At 49.8% G+C, this 17,215-nt stretch overlaps 1 protein-coding gene across 6 annotated transcripts in view; it reads right to left on the bottom strand.

Annotated features, from left to right (window-relative positions):
* GRIK4 (glutamate ionotropic receptor kainate type subunit 4) overlaps window positions 1-17,215 on the bottom strand; it is a 448,540-nt gene that overhangs the window by 142,533 nt on the left and 288,792 nt on the right. For all 6 annotated transcript variants that reach the window (XM_082410870.1, XM_082410869.1, XM_082410872.1 and 3 more), the window contains 2 exons: window positions 7,961-8,139; window positions 3,427-3,480 (listed from right to left, as the gene is read on the bottom strand). In XM_082410870.1, the coding sequence (XP_082266996.1) occupies window positions 3,427-3,480; window positions 7,961-8,139 (233 nt within the window). The remainder of the gene's footprint in view (window positions 1-3,426; window positions 3,481-7,960; window positions 8,140-17,215) is intronic.

Below are 17,215 nucleotides of genomic sequence, written 5' to 3' on the forward strand. Positions count from 1 at the left end.
TTGCGAGGACCTAGAGGGGTGGGATAGGGTGGGTGGGAAGGAGACGCAAGAGGGAGGGGATATGGGGATATATGTATGCACATGGCTGATTCGCTTTGTTGTACAACAGAAACTAACACAGTATTGTGAAGCAATTATACTCCAATAAAGATCTATTAAAAAAAATACAATGCCTTCAAAACATATAGAACTTGGCAGTTTATAATGCAGTTTTCTTTATCCTCACAACAACCCCTTAAGATTTTATTATCCCCACTTTACAAAGGAGAAAGCTGGGGCTCAGAGAGTCAACGTGACTCCCCCAAAGTCACACAGTGAGTATAAGGCAGAGTGGGGACTTGACCCAGGTCTCCTGACTTCACAGGCCAGTGCTTTCTCCACAAGATTCATCATCACAATCATTATTACCATGTTTGAGAAGAGGGAGTGGTGGGTTGCAGCATGGGTGACGCTTTCTTAAACATCTCCAGGCCAAGCAACCGCGCGTTATTCTCATTACCGTCCTGGGAACTTATCTTCCAAAAGACTAGCCTCCTTCAATCTGCAAAGACCCCCCCCCCCCCCGTGACTCCTTGCTGCCCTGCTCCTTCCTCCTCTGCTGCCCTGGCTAACTGAACATGGGGGGTGCCCCTGGCAGGTGGGCACAAGGCAGGCGGCCCCTGGCTTGCCTTTTCCCCCTCCTCCCCTCTACTTCCCAGGCTCCCCAAATGGAACACAATTGGAGTTTCATCTCTCTCTATTCTTCTGCTAACTTGCTGGGCTCCCCCAGATGCCTGCTTACGTTAGGCAAATGCTTTTGCATTGCTCTGGGAATAGTCTAATCCTTTTCTACCCTTTTCCATGTTAATGCTGTGATTTACAGCAGCAGTGTTAGACAGGAAAAAATAAATAAGCAAACAAAGAAGTTCCTTGTGCTTTACATTTCGAGGGCTAGAGACTGGGAGGGGGCGTGAGGGGGACTTCTGGGGCTCTAGCAATGGGCTATTTCTGGATCAGGGTGCTGCTGACACAGGTGTGCTCACTTGGAGAATGTTCATTCAGCTGTGCACACATGATTTGTGTGGCCTTCTGTATGTATGCTAGACCTCAGTGGAAAAATTCCAACAGTGGAACCGGCAGGTTTGTGGTGGGGCAAGCCTGCCGTGGAGGGAGTCCCTACACCAGAAAAGCAGCTATGCTGGATTCTTCGAGGGGCCTTTCAACCCTGAGAGCAAAGGCCTGTAGGATGCTGCAGGCAGAACAATTCCACAGCAGCCCCAAGAAAGGGCTGTTCATGACACTCCAGCTGGAAAAGAACAGGGACCACAGAATCCCAGCCTGTCTCTTTGGGCAGCCATCTCCTCAACCTCGCAGGACATTTCAGGAGACCTGGTCCCTAAATCCCAGAAGGGACACTGCACAATCACCTAGGTTACCCTACCACCTGTGTTGGCCAAGAAAGGCTTAACTTCTAGGTAACCTTTTCCATTTTAAGATTCAAGAGTCATAACGGTGAGGTTGAATTCTGCTCCCTAAACACATCAAGGATCTTGCATTGATACCTGCCTTACATCTTTTAAGTAGGTTGCTTTCATGAATGGCTACAAATAGACAAATGAATAATTATTAACTGGCACACCCATTCCTGGAGCAGTGCATACGTTTGAAGTCACTCAAATCTCCAGGTATGTGAATATGCTTGTTCCTCATCCCCGAATGTTCTTCCCTTCTTTGTTTGTCTAGGAAAAAGCCTACCTGTCTTTCAGGGTGTAGCTTAAAGGCCCCTTCTTCTGTGAAGCATTCCCTGCCTGCTCCAGCTAGAGCAAGTGACCCCTGCTCTAGGGTCTAAAGCATTTTGTGTACACGTCTCATAGAATTTGTCACTATGCAATAGGACAAGTACCTTGCAATAGGTTTTTCTGGGCCGGCTTGGTTTCTTATTCCCACTTTAATGGGCCGGCTTGGTTTCTTATTCCCATTTTAATTCCGAATGCCTGGCCCAGCTCCTGTTACATCAAAGCATGTCTGGATGAAGGGGCTACTTAAATGATCTGGATATCTCGCGCATTTATAAAATAAATAAGGGCACAAAATAATTAAACCTCTTCTCTGAATGACTGTTTATAACAGCTCTATCTGTAATAGCCAAAAACTGGAAACTATGTCTCTCCATAGGTGGATAGTTAAGCAAACTGGTACATCCACACCAAGAAATACGACTCGGCAATAATAAAGGGCAAACTATTGATTTATGCAACACCTCTGATGGATCTTGAAGGCAGTACTCTGAGTGAAAAAGGTTAACCTCAAAGGTCATTTACTCATGATTCCATTTATATAAAATTAGGAAATTCAGAAATAGAGAACAGATTAGCAGTTGCTAGAGGTTAGGGATGGTGGGAAGAAGGGAAGTGGGTGTGACTATAAAATGGTAGCTTGAGGGAGATCTTTGTGGTAATGAAATAGTTTTGTATCCTGATTGCCGTAGGAGTTACACACATCTACACACGTCTTAATAGCTTTGATATTTTGATATCCTGGTTTTGATATTTACTGTAATAATGTAAGATGTACCCATTAGAGAAAAATGGGTTAAAGGTACATGGTACCTCTCTGTATTATCTTTGCAGCTTCCTGTAATCTATAATACCTATAATAATAATAATCTATAATAATCTCAAAACAAAAAGTTATAATTTTTTTAAACCTGTTCTCTGAGGTTCTTTCTACTCTCTAATTGAGTGTGTCTATACTTCACAACAACCTTTCACATCTCTTAATGTTTTACAATTTCAAAATATTTACACGCAGATTAAATTACATCATTTCGAAATGACGGCAACTCCATAATGTAGCTGTCCTTATGCCCATTTTACAGATAAGGAAACCAAGGCTCAGTGCTTGTTGAAGGGTACAAAGTTGGTACATGGCAAAAATAGTGCTCCAGCCTGACTCAATAAAATTTCTACAGAACTGTCTTCTCAGCTGCAAAACAAGGGGATTTGGCAAGAATGGCCTCTGGAGGTGTATCCAGTTATAACACCTTTGTACATAGGACACACATACTTTTTGTGCTCTAGCTTTCCTACTTCTGAGCCAGCCAGCATAAGGGTCTGGCCGTGTAGAGACTGGACTGCAGGCCAGTAACTGGACCTATAGAGGAGAGCATCCATCAGAGGGCTCAGTGCTATGTTGCTGGTGGCATCTGAATGGAGGCATTAGATTCCCAAAATTTCCATTCTCTCCAGGCTAAGAATTGCTGGGATGAGAATCCCAGTGGCTCCTGGGTTTCCATGTTTCTCAGATGCCCTGCCTCTCTGGCTGGCTTCTGCTCCTCTGTTCCATTTTCCCTACTTCCCATCTCCCGGGCTTCATTCCGTCACACACCACGGACCCTAATTAATGATACTCTCTATGCCAAGGAGGTGAGCTGTGAAAATGTCTTACCAGATTAGTGAAGATGTATGTGTAATAGGCTGACACCATCCCCAGTTCCGCTGCCTGCAAAGGGAAGAGAAGGAGATTAGAGAGGAAAATAAAAACCCGCTGGAAATGCATGAGCAGGGAGGGCTCCAAGTGTCCGCCCCTGGTCTGGCCCACTACCCTTCAGCACCAGCAGAGCAGAACATCTTGACTGATTGTTTCTTACATTGCCCTCGACCTTGGAGGATGGAGCACAGAAACCCTGGCCTCTAGAGTAGGGTCCCTCCCCCTACACCCCACTCCCCACCCCTGCAGTGACACTCCTAGTAGCTGATATTCTCAGGTAAAACACATTCCCATGGATATAACTGGGTATTCTGGAAACCAAAGGGACCTTACGGGAAATGAAACAAATAATAAAACAGGCTATAATCATTATCCCCACAACCATTAACAATACCAATGGCTAACACTCACTCACTGTTCAGTCTGCACCAAGCACTAGAAAGCATTTTACTTGGGTTAACCTGATGAGGTAGGCACTATTACTCCTTCACCACCCCCATTTGACAGCTGAGGAAACCGAAGCACCCAAGGCTGTGCAACTTGTCCAGAAGATCACACGTCTCATAAATGGAAAAGGTGAAATTAAAGCCAGGCAGCCTAATACTCCCCTTGGAGGGCTATGATATTGATGGAACTACTGACACACTTCTCTTAGGGGCCGAGGCATAGATAGGAGAGAGTCTGTGGGTTGTAGGCAATTCCCAAATTAACTCCACCCCTAGCGGGATGAGAGTGAGCGAGACTCATAAGTGTACTCCTGAATCTGCAGTAATGTTGGAAACAGGCGAATCATTTGCAAACTTTGGTCCTTTAGTAGTAGTGAGGAGCAAGTTGCCTGTGACGTGCCCTTGGTCACAGTGCATCAGCAAGGCTCAGCCCACGGTTGAGAGCTGTGACTTCAGAAGGGCCTCTTTTTATCTCATCTTCGTAGCCATCATAAATACCCCGAAGCAACCTTCCCTGTCGGCGTGCCTGGCTTGGAGTGTGACAGGTGCTGTAGACGCCGGCAAGGAGATCACGGAAATAATGAGCCCAGCTCTCCCCAGGGCCCTCATCCCTCCTGACAGTCGGTTAGATCTGCATCATGTAGCCCACAGCCCTGGGCCCCTGGGAAACCGTTTTTGTCATGACTACTGAGGTGCATGGGGGGAAAAAACAAGGCCAGGGATGATTAAATTTTCCCCTTACATCGTGTTGATCCCCCAAGGAACTCCAAAACTTTGTGAGCATTCTCACAGAAACCTTCACAGGCTCCTTGAAGGATAGGCCAGGGTAATTATATCACTGCCATTCCAATGGGAAACAAATGCCTGGGGCAAGATTACACGGGGGGGTCCTGATAGAGCCCAAGGACCCTGACGGGAGGTTCCTCCTTCCTCCAGCAAAGCTACATTGCCTCCTCCACTTCCAAGAAGATGGTGGGGCACGATGCTCACCTCCATCCCTTCCCTCCCCCACTGCTGTCCATATACTAATGCCCTTGCCTCTCACCACAGCCTAGGCCAGCGAGAGCCCCCAGGTTACAGGGATGGGCTGGGGGCAGGGGGCTGGGAGAGGGCACCGTCAGATGGTTAAAACCCACTTTGTGAAATCTGCTGTCCTAAAAATAAGAGACAAGAGATCCTTGGTTTTTAAGACCTGAATTCTGGGTAAACATGGAGTTCGTTGCCAGAACAGCCGCTCAATAAAGTAGGGGATTACTCTGAAAATCCTCCTGAAATCAAGAGGCAGTGGGGTGCTGCCTAGCTCTGGGGCCAGGCTCAGGAGTGCACACCGAGACTCCCAGAAGCTCCGTACAGCCTCTGACCACACTGCTTCCCACACTGAGCTCATCCTCCCTGAGGCCCCTCAAGGCCAGGTTGTAGCCCCACGAAAGAGGAGTCTGGAGCTCCAGGGAAACATGCGGACTGAGTCCAGGACGGATGCAGGGCCGGCCTGCTGGGGCTGCTAGGAATTCAAATGGGAACAAGGTTTCCTGAAACCTCGCTGGTCACTGAGATTTGGTTCCAAGGTCACAAGGGCTGAGTCTGACAGGGGGCCTCAGGAAAGCCTGCACCCAGCAGAACCATTTGCTAATAATGATCATTACAAGGGAATTTCCTTCAAATGCACAGCCATAAAAAAAATTAAAGGCGTTTATAATGAAAATACCCAGTATTGGCAAGGGTGCTATAAGACACCTATATGCTGCTGGTGAGAGTGTAAATCCTTACAGCCTTTCTAAAAGGCAATCTGGCAAATCATATCAAAATCCTGAAAAGCATGCATACCTTTAACTCAGTAATTCCACTCCTAGAAATTTATGCTCAGAAAATATTCATGAATTTGCATAAAGATTTATGTACAACGATGTGCATCCCAGCATTATTTATTATAGCAAAGATTGAAAACAACCTGTATCTCCAACAATAAACGATGGTTAAATAAATTATGGTACATCCATGTGATAGGAAATGATGCAGCCATTAAAATATTTGTAGAAAAATATGCAATGACATGAGAAAAATGCATGGCATATTATTAAGTGGAAAAAAACCCAGTTTTCCAAAGAGTGTGTGCAGTGTGATAATAATTTTGGAAAAGGAAAAAATGTGTCTGTAAAGGCAGAAAGGCTAGACATCAAAATTTAATAGTGGTTCTCTCTGGGTGATGGTATTGTGAATGATGTTTATTTTTTTCTGTGTGCTTTTCTGTACTTTCCTAAATTTCAACAATGAAATACATATATCAAAAAGAGGGGGGACGCAACTGCATATGCTGGGAGCGATAAAATATTCCTGGGCAAGGGCTGAGCCTAAAAGACTTCCACCGGGGGCCTGTCCAGGTAGGAACCAGCTACCGTAGGTTCCGACCCGCCCCTGGCAAGGGGACTGCGGGAAATCTATCTCACGCCCTACTCCCCACCTTCCTGAGGACTCCTCAGCCTCTATCTCTCGTGCCCTGAAATTTAGAGGAGCTTTTCTGTCTTTGATGACTTCCTCGATCATAGCTCCGGACATAAGAGAAGAAAGAGAAAGAGAAAAATTCTGTGTTTGAGTGTGTCTGTGAGTTGGGTATACCCACACAGACACACGTGGGCTTGGAGCTGTGGAAAATTACTATAGCAACAGGCTGAAGGGACAGCCCGCAGTACTCAGAGAACTCATTCTAATGTCTTATTAATCCTGAGACAAAACCAGCTGGGGTGGGGAGGTTAGGAGGCAGCCAGGGAAGGAGAGGAAGAGAGAATCATCGCGTGTCTGCCGGCCTCCTCATGGCTCGGCAGAGGTTAATGAGGAACCTCACTCCCCCACTGGAAGATGGCAGGTTGCGCTTAAATGTACAATTAAAATGGCATTAGAAGAGGCCAATGTGCCTGGAGAGGCTGGGGGAGCTGCCAGAGCCATGGCGGAGCCTGGAAGCAGGGTCTACTCTTTCTGGGGCTGCTTGCCTAGCTGAACCACCAGCCCAGGAAGTGGAGCCAGTGATTCCAAGGATGCCCAGCAGTTTGCAGCTTTGCAGCTGCTTGTCCAGAGTGGACCCCCAGGCATTGACTTCTCTCTCTCTCTCTCTCTCTCTCCATTTCCATGTGTATATGTTGATTCAGGGGCTAGCACCCTGCGCCTCTGTGTCCCGGGGGGTAGAAGAAATGGGCTGATTTGCTGTTAAGGGAACCAATGCCAGCTTCGCTCTGCTCCTTACAGGGCCGGGGGTTGGACAAAGCTGCTCGTCTCGCAGAGTCTCAGTTTCTTCATCTGCCGAGGGAAGACATCACGCCCACCTCACGTGGTCATGGGGAGGATTACACTGAGAAATTACATGACAGCACTTGGTGAACTGTAGCACACGTGTAAGGATTACACACGTGCCCGAGATTCAGTAATACACACGGATGTGACTGCCCTGGTTGTCAAAATATGGAGATGCTTCTACTCCTTTTGGCAAATAGCCTCTGTCCCAAGTGCCCAAGTGGTCCACCTCCCCCCCACCCTAGCCCCTCCTAGGAACCCCTGGACCACAGAGCCCCTGGCAGGTCTAGGCTTGGCCAGCGTTTCAGCTGGTGGTTGCCCTGTTGCACCATGAGTTCCATGTTTCTATGGCATTGCCATCACCCTGCTTTCTCCTTTCAGCTCTCGGGAGCCGCCCATTGGAACTGAAGCACACAGAGGCTCGTCAGGGTCAGGAGTCCAGCCCCGGGCTCCTTCGGCCTCGGCCCAGGAGGATGGATGCCCAAGGCAAGAAGCGAGCAGAGTGCCAGCTCAGAAGGAGGCGGAGGGGGAGGAATGCTCGGCGCCCAGCGGCACCCGCCCGGCCCAGCGCCCACCTTCAGGAGGACGGTGTGGGACATGGCCCAGCGCCCACCTTCAGGAGGACGTGTGGGACATGGCCCAGCGCCCACCTTCAGGAGGACGGTGTGGGACACGGCCCAGCGCCCACCTTCAGGAGGACGGTGTGGGACACGGCCCAGCGCCCACCTTCAGGAGGACGGTGTGGGACATGGCCCAGCGCCCACCTTCAGGAGGACGGTGTGGGACACGGAGGCGCTGGCATGGATGATGATGGTGGCTGTCTTGTCGTCCCGGATCTCCTTGAGGAGCGGGGTGGGGTCCCTAGTGTCGTCCAGCATCCGGACCGAGAGCGTGTCCTTGGAGATCAGGAATTGCCGGAGCAGCTTCTCGAGGTTTAAAAGGCCTGCAGGGGAAGAGAGGACAAAGCCCCTGAGGGTCCACGGCGCTGCCTCGGGAGACATGGGAGCCAAAGCAGGACAAGCGAAGACTCGGGCGGGTCTGCCCCCTGTTGGCTAAGCAGCCACACCCTAACCTGAGCGAGTCTCTTAACCTCTGGGGCGTCGTGTCACCCCATCTCAAATGAAAAGAACCCTCCTCAGCGCCCAGGGCCTCCCCCGACTCCCTGGGGAATGCTCTTTGAAAGCACAGCGTGAGGTTCCCTTGAGTCGGACAAGAGAATCCCGCACTCCTTCCCACGGCCCTGGGGCCGGCGCTGCCCAGCAGCCAAGACCTGTGCTCAGAGACCACCAGGCCTGGGTTTCCTTCCCTAACTTGGCCACTTGCTCACTGGGTGACCTCGTGTGGCTGGGTCTCTTGACCTCAGCTGCTCACCTGAGAAATGAGAATACAGGCAGACCTCGGCGATATTGAGCATTCGGTCCCACGCCACCGCCATAAAGCGAGTCACAAGAATTTTTGGGTTTCCCGGTGCATATAAAAGTTATGTTTACACTATACTGTAGTCTGTTAAATGTGCAATAACACTATGTCTAAAAAAAGCAATGTACATACCTTAATTTAAAAATATTTTATTGCTTAAAAAGGCTAACCATCATCTGAGCCCTCAGTGGGTCGTAATCTTTTTGCAAGAGTAACATCAAAGATCACCGATCACATAACAAATATAATGATAATGAAAAAGTTTGAAATATGGTGAGATTTTCAAAATGTGACACAGAGACACGTAGTGAGCAAATGCTGTTGGAAAAATGGCACCGATAGACTTGCTTGAGACAGGGTTGCCACAGACCTTCAATTTGTAAAAAAGCGGTATCTGCGAAGCGCAATAAAGCGAGGTGTGCCTGTAATAGCAGCAGCCAGAGCTCAGGGCTGTGGAGAAGATTAAATGAAGTAACACGCCAAATGCTTAGGCCAGAACCTCGCACATGGTGAACCCTCATAAATGTTACATCCAGCCTTTATTTCCATGGTGGAAGTCGGGGAGCAATTCCCTCAAGGTCACAAGGCCCAGAGAACAGGTCTAGCGAAAGCCTTTGAACTCCTCAGAGCACCATGGCTGCACTGAGACAAGGTATTATTATGATTATGGAAGAACAGGTCTTGAATTGCATTCCAGCAGGCAATCACGTGGGACCAGAACAAAACAGAAAACTGGGATTGTGCGCTAAAGACTCTCCCCTTCCCTCGCTATTTGCCATCTAGCATATATGGGAGGAGGGATTCCAGAAGGATGTCACCGAGACACAAAGGTCTTAATCCTGCTTTGTCTCTGAAAAGGCAGGCCAGGAGGAGGGTGTGTGGTTGGGCGGGAGGTCTCCTGAGAAGACAGCAGTCTCAATTCCAATGGAAAGAGACCTATAGGCATTTGCTCTCAAAAGCCAGTCAATGATAAGAGTAACATTTATTGAATTTTTATTGTGTTCCAGGTAATGGGCTAAACATTTTAATGGCTCCTCTCATATAAGTCCTCCCAAGGATCCTATAAAGTATTCGAATCCCACAGCACAGAGGCGAACGGGAGGCAGGAGAGGAATAACTCTCCCAGACACAGTCTGCACACACTGAGGACGGCCCGGGAAGGGTTGCTTTCTAACCAAAGATCCCAGTGCTCTGGTGTCTGTACTGGTTAAAGGAATATTAAATGCGGAGATGTCATGGATATGACCCTCTCTGTTCAGGTCACGCCCCCTCCTGACCCTTGAGAACCAAAAGGTAAGATGGGGGGCATCTGAAGAGCATTCGTAGCACCTCCCTCATTTTGTAGAGAGACGACAGGATGTGTCCAGGAACACAGCTGGGACCAGAATCCCCATTTTCTCGTCTCCATCCAACCCTCTTCCCCTGAGACAGACTGCCTCTTAGGATAAAATGCAGCAGGAAGCATCAGGCACAGAACCCAGGGAGGCCTGGAGACACGCGTCTCTGGGCTTTGGCGGGGAAGCCTTGGTGTGCCGTGTTAACAAGGAAAAGGGAGCAGGGTAGATCCCACGGGCCTGGCATGATGAAGACTGGAGTTCCGGAAGGTGGGGTCAACCCCTAACTCCCATCCCCCAGGTCCTGAGAAGGTGGTCCCAGGAGCTGGAGGCTGCGTCAGGGAGCAGGGAGCCCCCGGAGGGCCTGCTATTCACAAAGAGGCTTCAGAAACCCAGGCCGTGTAAGCCCAGCATCGGGTTGGCCTTTCCTTCCTTCCCAAACAGGCCTCGATAGAAGCTTGTACAGATCCCCTGCTGCTATCGGTGCCCCTCCCAGCCCCTCACCACCGGCTTCCATCCAGAGTGGCGCTGATGCTGCCAGGGCACTTCCTGCCAACCCAGATGCAGAAGATCTGGATTCAAGCTCAGGGTCAACCCTCGCTGGCTGTGTGACCTTGAGAACCATCTAACCTCTTCAAGGCTCCACTCTTCATCTGTAAAATGGGCATAACAGGTGAGAACTCACTGTGATCTTATGTGAAAGCACACTTGGAACTGGCATGCGTAGAATCATTGTTACTTCTTTTGTGTCTACTCATCCCCACAAGAACCCAAAGGTCAGGAATGGTGACTCAGTGAGGCAGAAGGAAGAGGGAGGAAGGTACACATCTGTTCATCCAGCACTCACTGTCCTAAGGGCCCGGCACCCGGCCAATAGGACACCAGCAGAGAAAATAGATCAGGTACAGACCCTGCCCTCAGGAGCTTAGAGGCCAGGAACCTGTAGCTAAGTCTATAGCAAAGTTCAAATCATATCCCCACTACCATATATAAAATAGACAACTAATAAGGACCTGCTGTATAGCACAGGGAACTCTACTCAATACTCTGTAATGGCCTATATGGGAAAAGAATCTAAAAAAAGAGTGGTTATATGTATAACTGATTCACTTTGCTGTACACCTGAAACTAACACAACATTGTAAATCAACTATACTCCAATAAAAATTTTTAAAAAAACAACCCAAATGATATCCCTATTTCGTTTGGCGGCCTGAAAATCTGGTTTCCTATGGGGCAGCTCCACTGTGTCCTATCTGTAAAATGGAGAGAATATTCACATCTTCTCAGAGATGATGGGAAAAGCAAAATCCCACTTGGACAAAGGTCTGAGCACCCGATCCAAAGGACAAGGAGGTCGGGGAGGCCACAGAGCTGGAGCTGCCGAAGTCTTGGCCATCTCCTTGGCTCAAGGAAAGATCTGCCAGGGCATGCTCTAAGGGAGCAGCTGGAGGTATGAGTAACGGGGGAATGGTGGGTGTGAACCCCCATAGGGCCTGGAATGCAGCAGGGAGAGAGGCCAAATCCCCTGGGATCCTTCAGATGGGCAATGAAATTCAGTGGGAGAAGACAAAAGCCTGGGGAGTGACAGTACAATTACACACAGCATGGAGCAGCCTGACAAAGGCAGCCCAGGGACCCTTCATCCCTTTAAAGCTGGCAGGTGCACTGAGCTCCCGGGTAAAAGAGCCCCAACGTGTCAGGGAAACTGGGGACCCTGCTCTAATCGATGCCCACATGCCCCACCCCACCCCCTGCCCCTTGGGGTGCTCTGCTGCCCTATAAAGGGGAAGCAGTATCCCTTCCCCTTCTCATCCAACACTGTTTGCTGGGGGGCAGGGAAGGCCCAGGGGAGGGCAGGGGAGAAGGGCAGCGAGTCCCTGGGAGGTCCGCAACCGCCCCCAGGATCTCCTACCCAGTCACTCCCTTTCCCAGGCTGCACTGCACCTGAAGTAACAGAAAGAGCGCCAGGTGGGCCGTGAATCCCAGCTCCTGTACCGCCCGTAGGTTAGCTAGTGTGAGCCATTGTCTATGCCCCTCTGCCTCTCCATGTCCTCATCTGTGAGATAAGGGTCATAACCACCTCACAGGGGGAGTCAGAGGATGGCAAGTCAGCAGAACAGTGTCTGTCACCCAGAAGGCACCTCCCAAATCTGGCTTCCATCCATCCCCCTTCCCCCACTCGCTCACATCCCAACGGTCCTTCACCCCATCTCCTCCCCCAAACCCTCTCTCCGATCTCCAGCCCCGACCCACTTCTCTCTTCTCCCAACTCACACAGGATTTATTATCCAATTCGCAGAATACAGCCCTTGGTTATAAGCCATATGAAACATTTGATAGCATATGCTTATGCATATATGCATGTATTACGACAGATAACATGTACTGTAATTATTTCACAGTGCTGGGCAGGGCTCCTATTTCAAACTCCTCGGCTCATCCCCACTGTGAGGTAGGGCGCACGGTGCTTGCCGGTGGACTGAACACAGACCGCTGGGGGAAGAGAGAGACTCTGCATCCTAACAGATCAGGGGAGCAGCCCTGCCAGGTGGGAACAGACACCACGTCACTTGAGGAGCCACGGAAGGAAGTGGGTGCCTGGTCTGAGGAAGAGGGGAAGGGCTGTCATAAGACAGACTTGCTCTTGACTTGTAGTCAAGGGCTAACCCCAGAAATAATGAATGGATGGAAGTCGCAGGGGGACGCACTTAGCTATCATAAGGAAGAAGCTCTGTTGGAACCGTCTAAAGAGGCAGTGGGCTGCATCAGGAGGGAGTGAGTTCCCCATTGCTGGAGGTAGTCAAGGAAAGACTGAAGCCCCAGTTGAGGATGGTTGTAGGGGGAATGAAACCAGGGGTCGGAAAGTTGAACTGCAAAAATGTTGATGTCTTTCCAGCCCAGAGAGTCTTTATGAATCAGAAAAGGATCCTTTTTTTATTCTAGGTAGCGGAAAGCAGCTGCAGAAGAGGAAAAGTGGTTTAGTTACATAAAGAAGATTAGAGTTTTTCAGTGCAGTTTGGCATTTTCCAATTGTCGTTCTCCTCACCTCTATCTGTTTCATGGAACTAAGGGATTTGCCAAAGGCAGCTGCCACCAGAGGGGTTAAAAGCTGCTCTCTCCCCGCTTCCCCTCCACCTCCACCCTGACCCTCCTCTCCTGAGGGACCCTTGGCCCTGCAGTGAGTCTGCCTGCCGAGGTCAAGGCTGAGAGGGACCAGGGGAACCTATTAGTCTCGCTCAGGATGCAATGGGATGGATCGATGTGAAACCCAGTAGGCTGGCTGTTTTAGGAAGAAGGAGGGAGACTGGCTTCTGGGACTGGGACCCAGGGGCCAGGTGGGACGGGGAGGAAAAGGATGGAGAGGCTGAGAAAGGCACAGCAGGGGTTACACAGGTCTGCAGGACAAAGACACAAACACCTAAGGGATGGGTCTGCAGGGGACACAGAGGACCTTTGTATCAAAAATTAAGAATAAATAATCATGTCAACGGGCATCCCTCCTCTCCACTGGCTGACTCCCTGGGCTGCAAGCTTTGATGCTGGAAAATGTTAATATTCCCAGCAGGGGCAACACTTTAAAATCTTGTGGGAGGCAGCTGATGGAATACCGACCAGAGGATTATGGCGAGGATTTAGGGAGACTATATGAGCTCACAACCATGCACCGTGCCCTAAACCTGGTACATCTCCAGTCCCCTCCCCCTGCCAGGTGCAAGTGCCTCGGGTGTACGGTTTTCACGTCCTGTTTTTCCAGGAAGCAGATTCTGATGGAGAGAGAGGGATGAGGGTCCGAGGTGTTGTCAGTGGGGCAGGGGCACGGAACAAATTCAAATGCTTGAATGACGTACGTATTTCACCTGCTTCTTGGTTTTGTCCCATCCCACACCTGGGCTTGGCCCCAAGAAAGGGCAGAAAGGGCCAGACCACGGGGGCCAGAGGGGGAGACAGAGAGGGGATGGAGAAGCAGGCTGAGACCTCTCAGTCCCAGGAGGACCACCTGCTGCCTTGCTCGGCCATGGAGGCTGCCCCCTCCTCTGACAGCAAGGATGGGCGTGGGGAGAACCTGCCCTCTGCGCTCCCCTCGGCCTCTCCACTTCAGGGTGTTTGTTGGTTTATTAATTACTGGGGCCCAGGAGGCATCCCTGCCCTGAGAACTGCCTTCAGTGTTTCCTAAGCTTCTTCACATACTGTTGATTTAACCCTACAAGTGCCCTGGAAGCAGGTATTATCATTATTCCTGGGTAGATACCAAATCACTGCAGCAGGAGAGACACTGGGACAGATCACAGAACTAACTGGCCAAGGTCCAAACCCAGGTTTCTGATTCCAAGTTCTGGCCTCTGATTCACCACTTGAGTTGCCTGGGAAGGCCTCAGTCCTCCCATAAAACTAGGAAAAATGGTCCCTCACTTCTGTCTCTTCCACAGTGTTCGGAGATGCAGGGAGAGGAGGTAACAAGAACCATGTGACCTTGAAAATGGACTTAATCTCTCTTTTCTTCATGCATATGATAAAAATGTCTATAGAGCCCATCTTATATGGTTAATGTGAGGTTTAAATGAGATAATTTCAAACCCTTAGCAGAGTGTTTGTTATATAGGAAGTGTTCCGTAAGTGGTTAATTTGTATCACCATAAGCAAAAGGCCTCTCACAGTGCCTCCTGGGGGTGGCACTAGGAAGGCCAACTACTGCCCCCCTCGTCCCCCAGCTACTCACACGGGACTCTGGGTATCATTCCCGACACACCAGTCCTCCACCCCCTACTGCCACAACCAGGGTTGCAGGATAAAGTAACAGTAATTAAATGTGTATTACATTCTGGGCCCAGATACCTTCCACCCAATCACCCTGAGACACATTATTATCCCCACTTTACATGGGAGGGAACTAAAGCTCAGAGAGGTAGAGTGACCTGCTTCACATCACACAGCTCATGAGTGGTGGAGCAGCTTGGTTTGCCTGCAAAGACGGTTCCCATTTTACTGAACCAGCCTGCGTTTCTTTGCAGCCGCACTTCCTCCCCAGGAGACCAGAGTCTCTCCTCTCCAACATCTGGACCGAGTTTAGCCAACACAGGGATGTTACAAGGACAGAGCGGAACTCCGGTCACGCCACTGCAGGTCCTGACCTGACCTTGTTCAAAAGGGATTCCAGGAAGGAAAGAGAGTTAAAACCATGTGTGCTGTGTGTTCCCTAGGTGTGGACGCTGTTATACACTGTGTGTCATCGTATTTTATCCCCTCAACCAACCTGGGAGGGAGGCAGCCTCATCCCCATTTTATAGATGAGACAACAGAGGCTAGCACGTGCCTAAGTCACTTTGCCAAGATCACACAGGTAGCACATAAACGGCAGAGGGTGTAGGGGCTCAGGACTTGTAGCTACAAAAAAGGACATTAAAATACTTAGAAACACCAAAGCAAGCCTGAAAAAAAAGTTGATTTGAGCTATGTACAACGATACCAGGAAAACACACGGCATATTATACTTGTGACCACAAAGAGTGAAAGGCTCTGGGTCCAGCCTGAGTGTCTCAAAAGGTAACTCTGTGGCAGGGCTCACCAAAGGGGCCTTGGGGACAGTAGTGGGGGACCCCAACTTTCCTAGGAAGTCCCCTAACAGCAAACTCCCCCCCTCCCCAGGCTCCTCGGGGATGACCAGAGGGCCGTGCCTGGGCTCCGCACTTCTCCTCCCCCAGCCTCACTAGAACTAGGTACTTGCAGAAATGTTCTAATTTTTTTTTCCCCCATTAAAGAAAAATAATGTAATCCACAGTACAACTCTACTTGGTCCAAAACCTGCTTATTGAAAATCTACTTTGGGGAGGGAGGAGAGTACATGGCATGATTCCCCAGGGAATGATCTCTGTTATGCTTAATTTTGACAGCAGGAAAATAGAATTAGATTCCTGTTCCTAATTCGACTTGCAGTGTCTCTTGGCCCTGCATTAATAAGGAAGATGGAAGAGTGTCTCCTCCCAAGCTCTGAGCTGCATTTCCCTTCAGTCCTTCATTTCTTCAGCCTTTGGTTAGATTTTGAATCCTCTTTGCGCTTGAACTTCTCCTGCTCTGCCCCACCTTCCCTCCTCCCCGGTAGGCGGGGCCAGAGTCACTCGGCAGCCTCCATAGATGAGTCGTCCGAGCAGCGCTGTGTGGTTGATGCGTCTCCCCTGGGATGTGGGCCGGCCTCTCTAGCACTCGGGCGGGCTCATCCCCTCCAGGACTTTGTGCTCGGCCATCCCGCACCCCGCTCAACGGAGCAAGGGGACACACTGTTCCAGGGAGATCTCTGCCCTTCAAAGGACACTGTTCCTGCTGGGTAGAGCCCACCCTGAGCCGCTGCTCTGAGTCTGCTGGTGCAGCCCAGGAGGGTGGGAGGGGCCTCGGAGGAGGAAGCCCTGGCTCATAGTCGGAGGACGGGGAGTTAAGAGTCTTGGTTTTGTCATGCACCAGCTTCGTGACCTTAAGTCAAGTCGCTTAGCAGCTCCAAGACTCTTTGCTCAGCTCAGAATGACTGGGAAAGAGGGAGGTAAAGTGGGAAAACATAAGTGAAAGTGCTTCGCAATCTGCAAGGAACTGTTTGAATGTCGGAGAATGTCAATTCCAATGGAAACAGCCCTGGGCTAGGAGGCAACAGTATCTAGCATGGTACTTGGCACACAGCAGGTGTTTAACAAACATCTGAACAACTTACTTCCCGAAGCCCAGTAAGAGCTGAAGCAGAGGAAACAGGGCTCAGCTTCAAAGCAAGAAGGACTGTGGCTAGACACAAGAAAGAACTTCCTGTCAGGTTGGTGAGACGCTGTACCCAGTACAGATGAGGACTGCAGGACAATCTTTGCCTGGGCATATTTACAGCCTGTCCTCTGTCTCTCAACATTTTCGCTGGGTGCCTGGGGTGTGCCACTTCAGTCCTGCCTGAGTGGGCTTGTGGCAGAAATTTCCGGGGCAGAATCCTTGATTCTGTTACACCTTTCAATGCTGCAAGGATGCTACACGAGGAGGGCCACCTGGTGGAATGCAACATATCCCAGCTGTGTTCCATCAAATACTAGCATCCTGTGAGCTTTTAGATCAGCATCCTTTTGGGGGCATATGATCAAACCTATTTGGAAGATGCTGAGGTAAATAGTTGTTTTGGCCACAGGACAACTCAGGGTGTCCATGCTAATGTGTGCTGACAATCTCCACGAGGGAGAGATAGAACGAAGTGTTATCTAAACATTTCTCTCTTTTTTTTAGCCACAAAATGCTTCGTCCACA

The sequence above is a fragment of the Balaenoptera physalus genome (assembly GCF_965194825.1).
Source record: "Balaenoptera physalus genome assembly, chromosome: 10".
Classification (NCBI taxonomy): domain Eukaryota; kingdom Metazoa; phylum Chordata; class Mammalia; order Artiodactyla; family Balaenopteridae; genus Balaenoptera; species Balaenoptera physalus.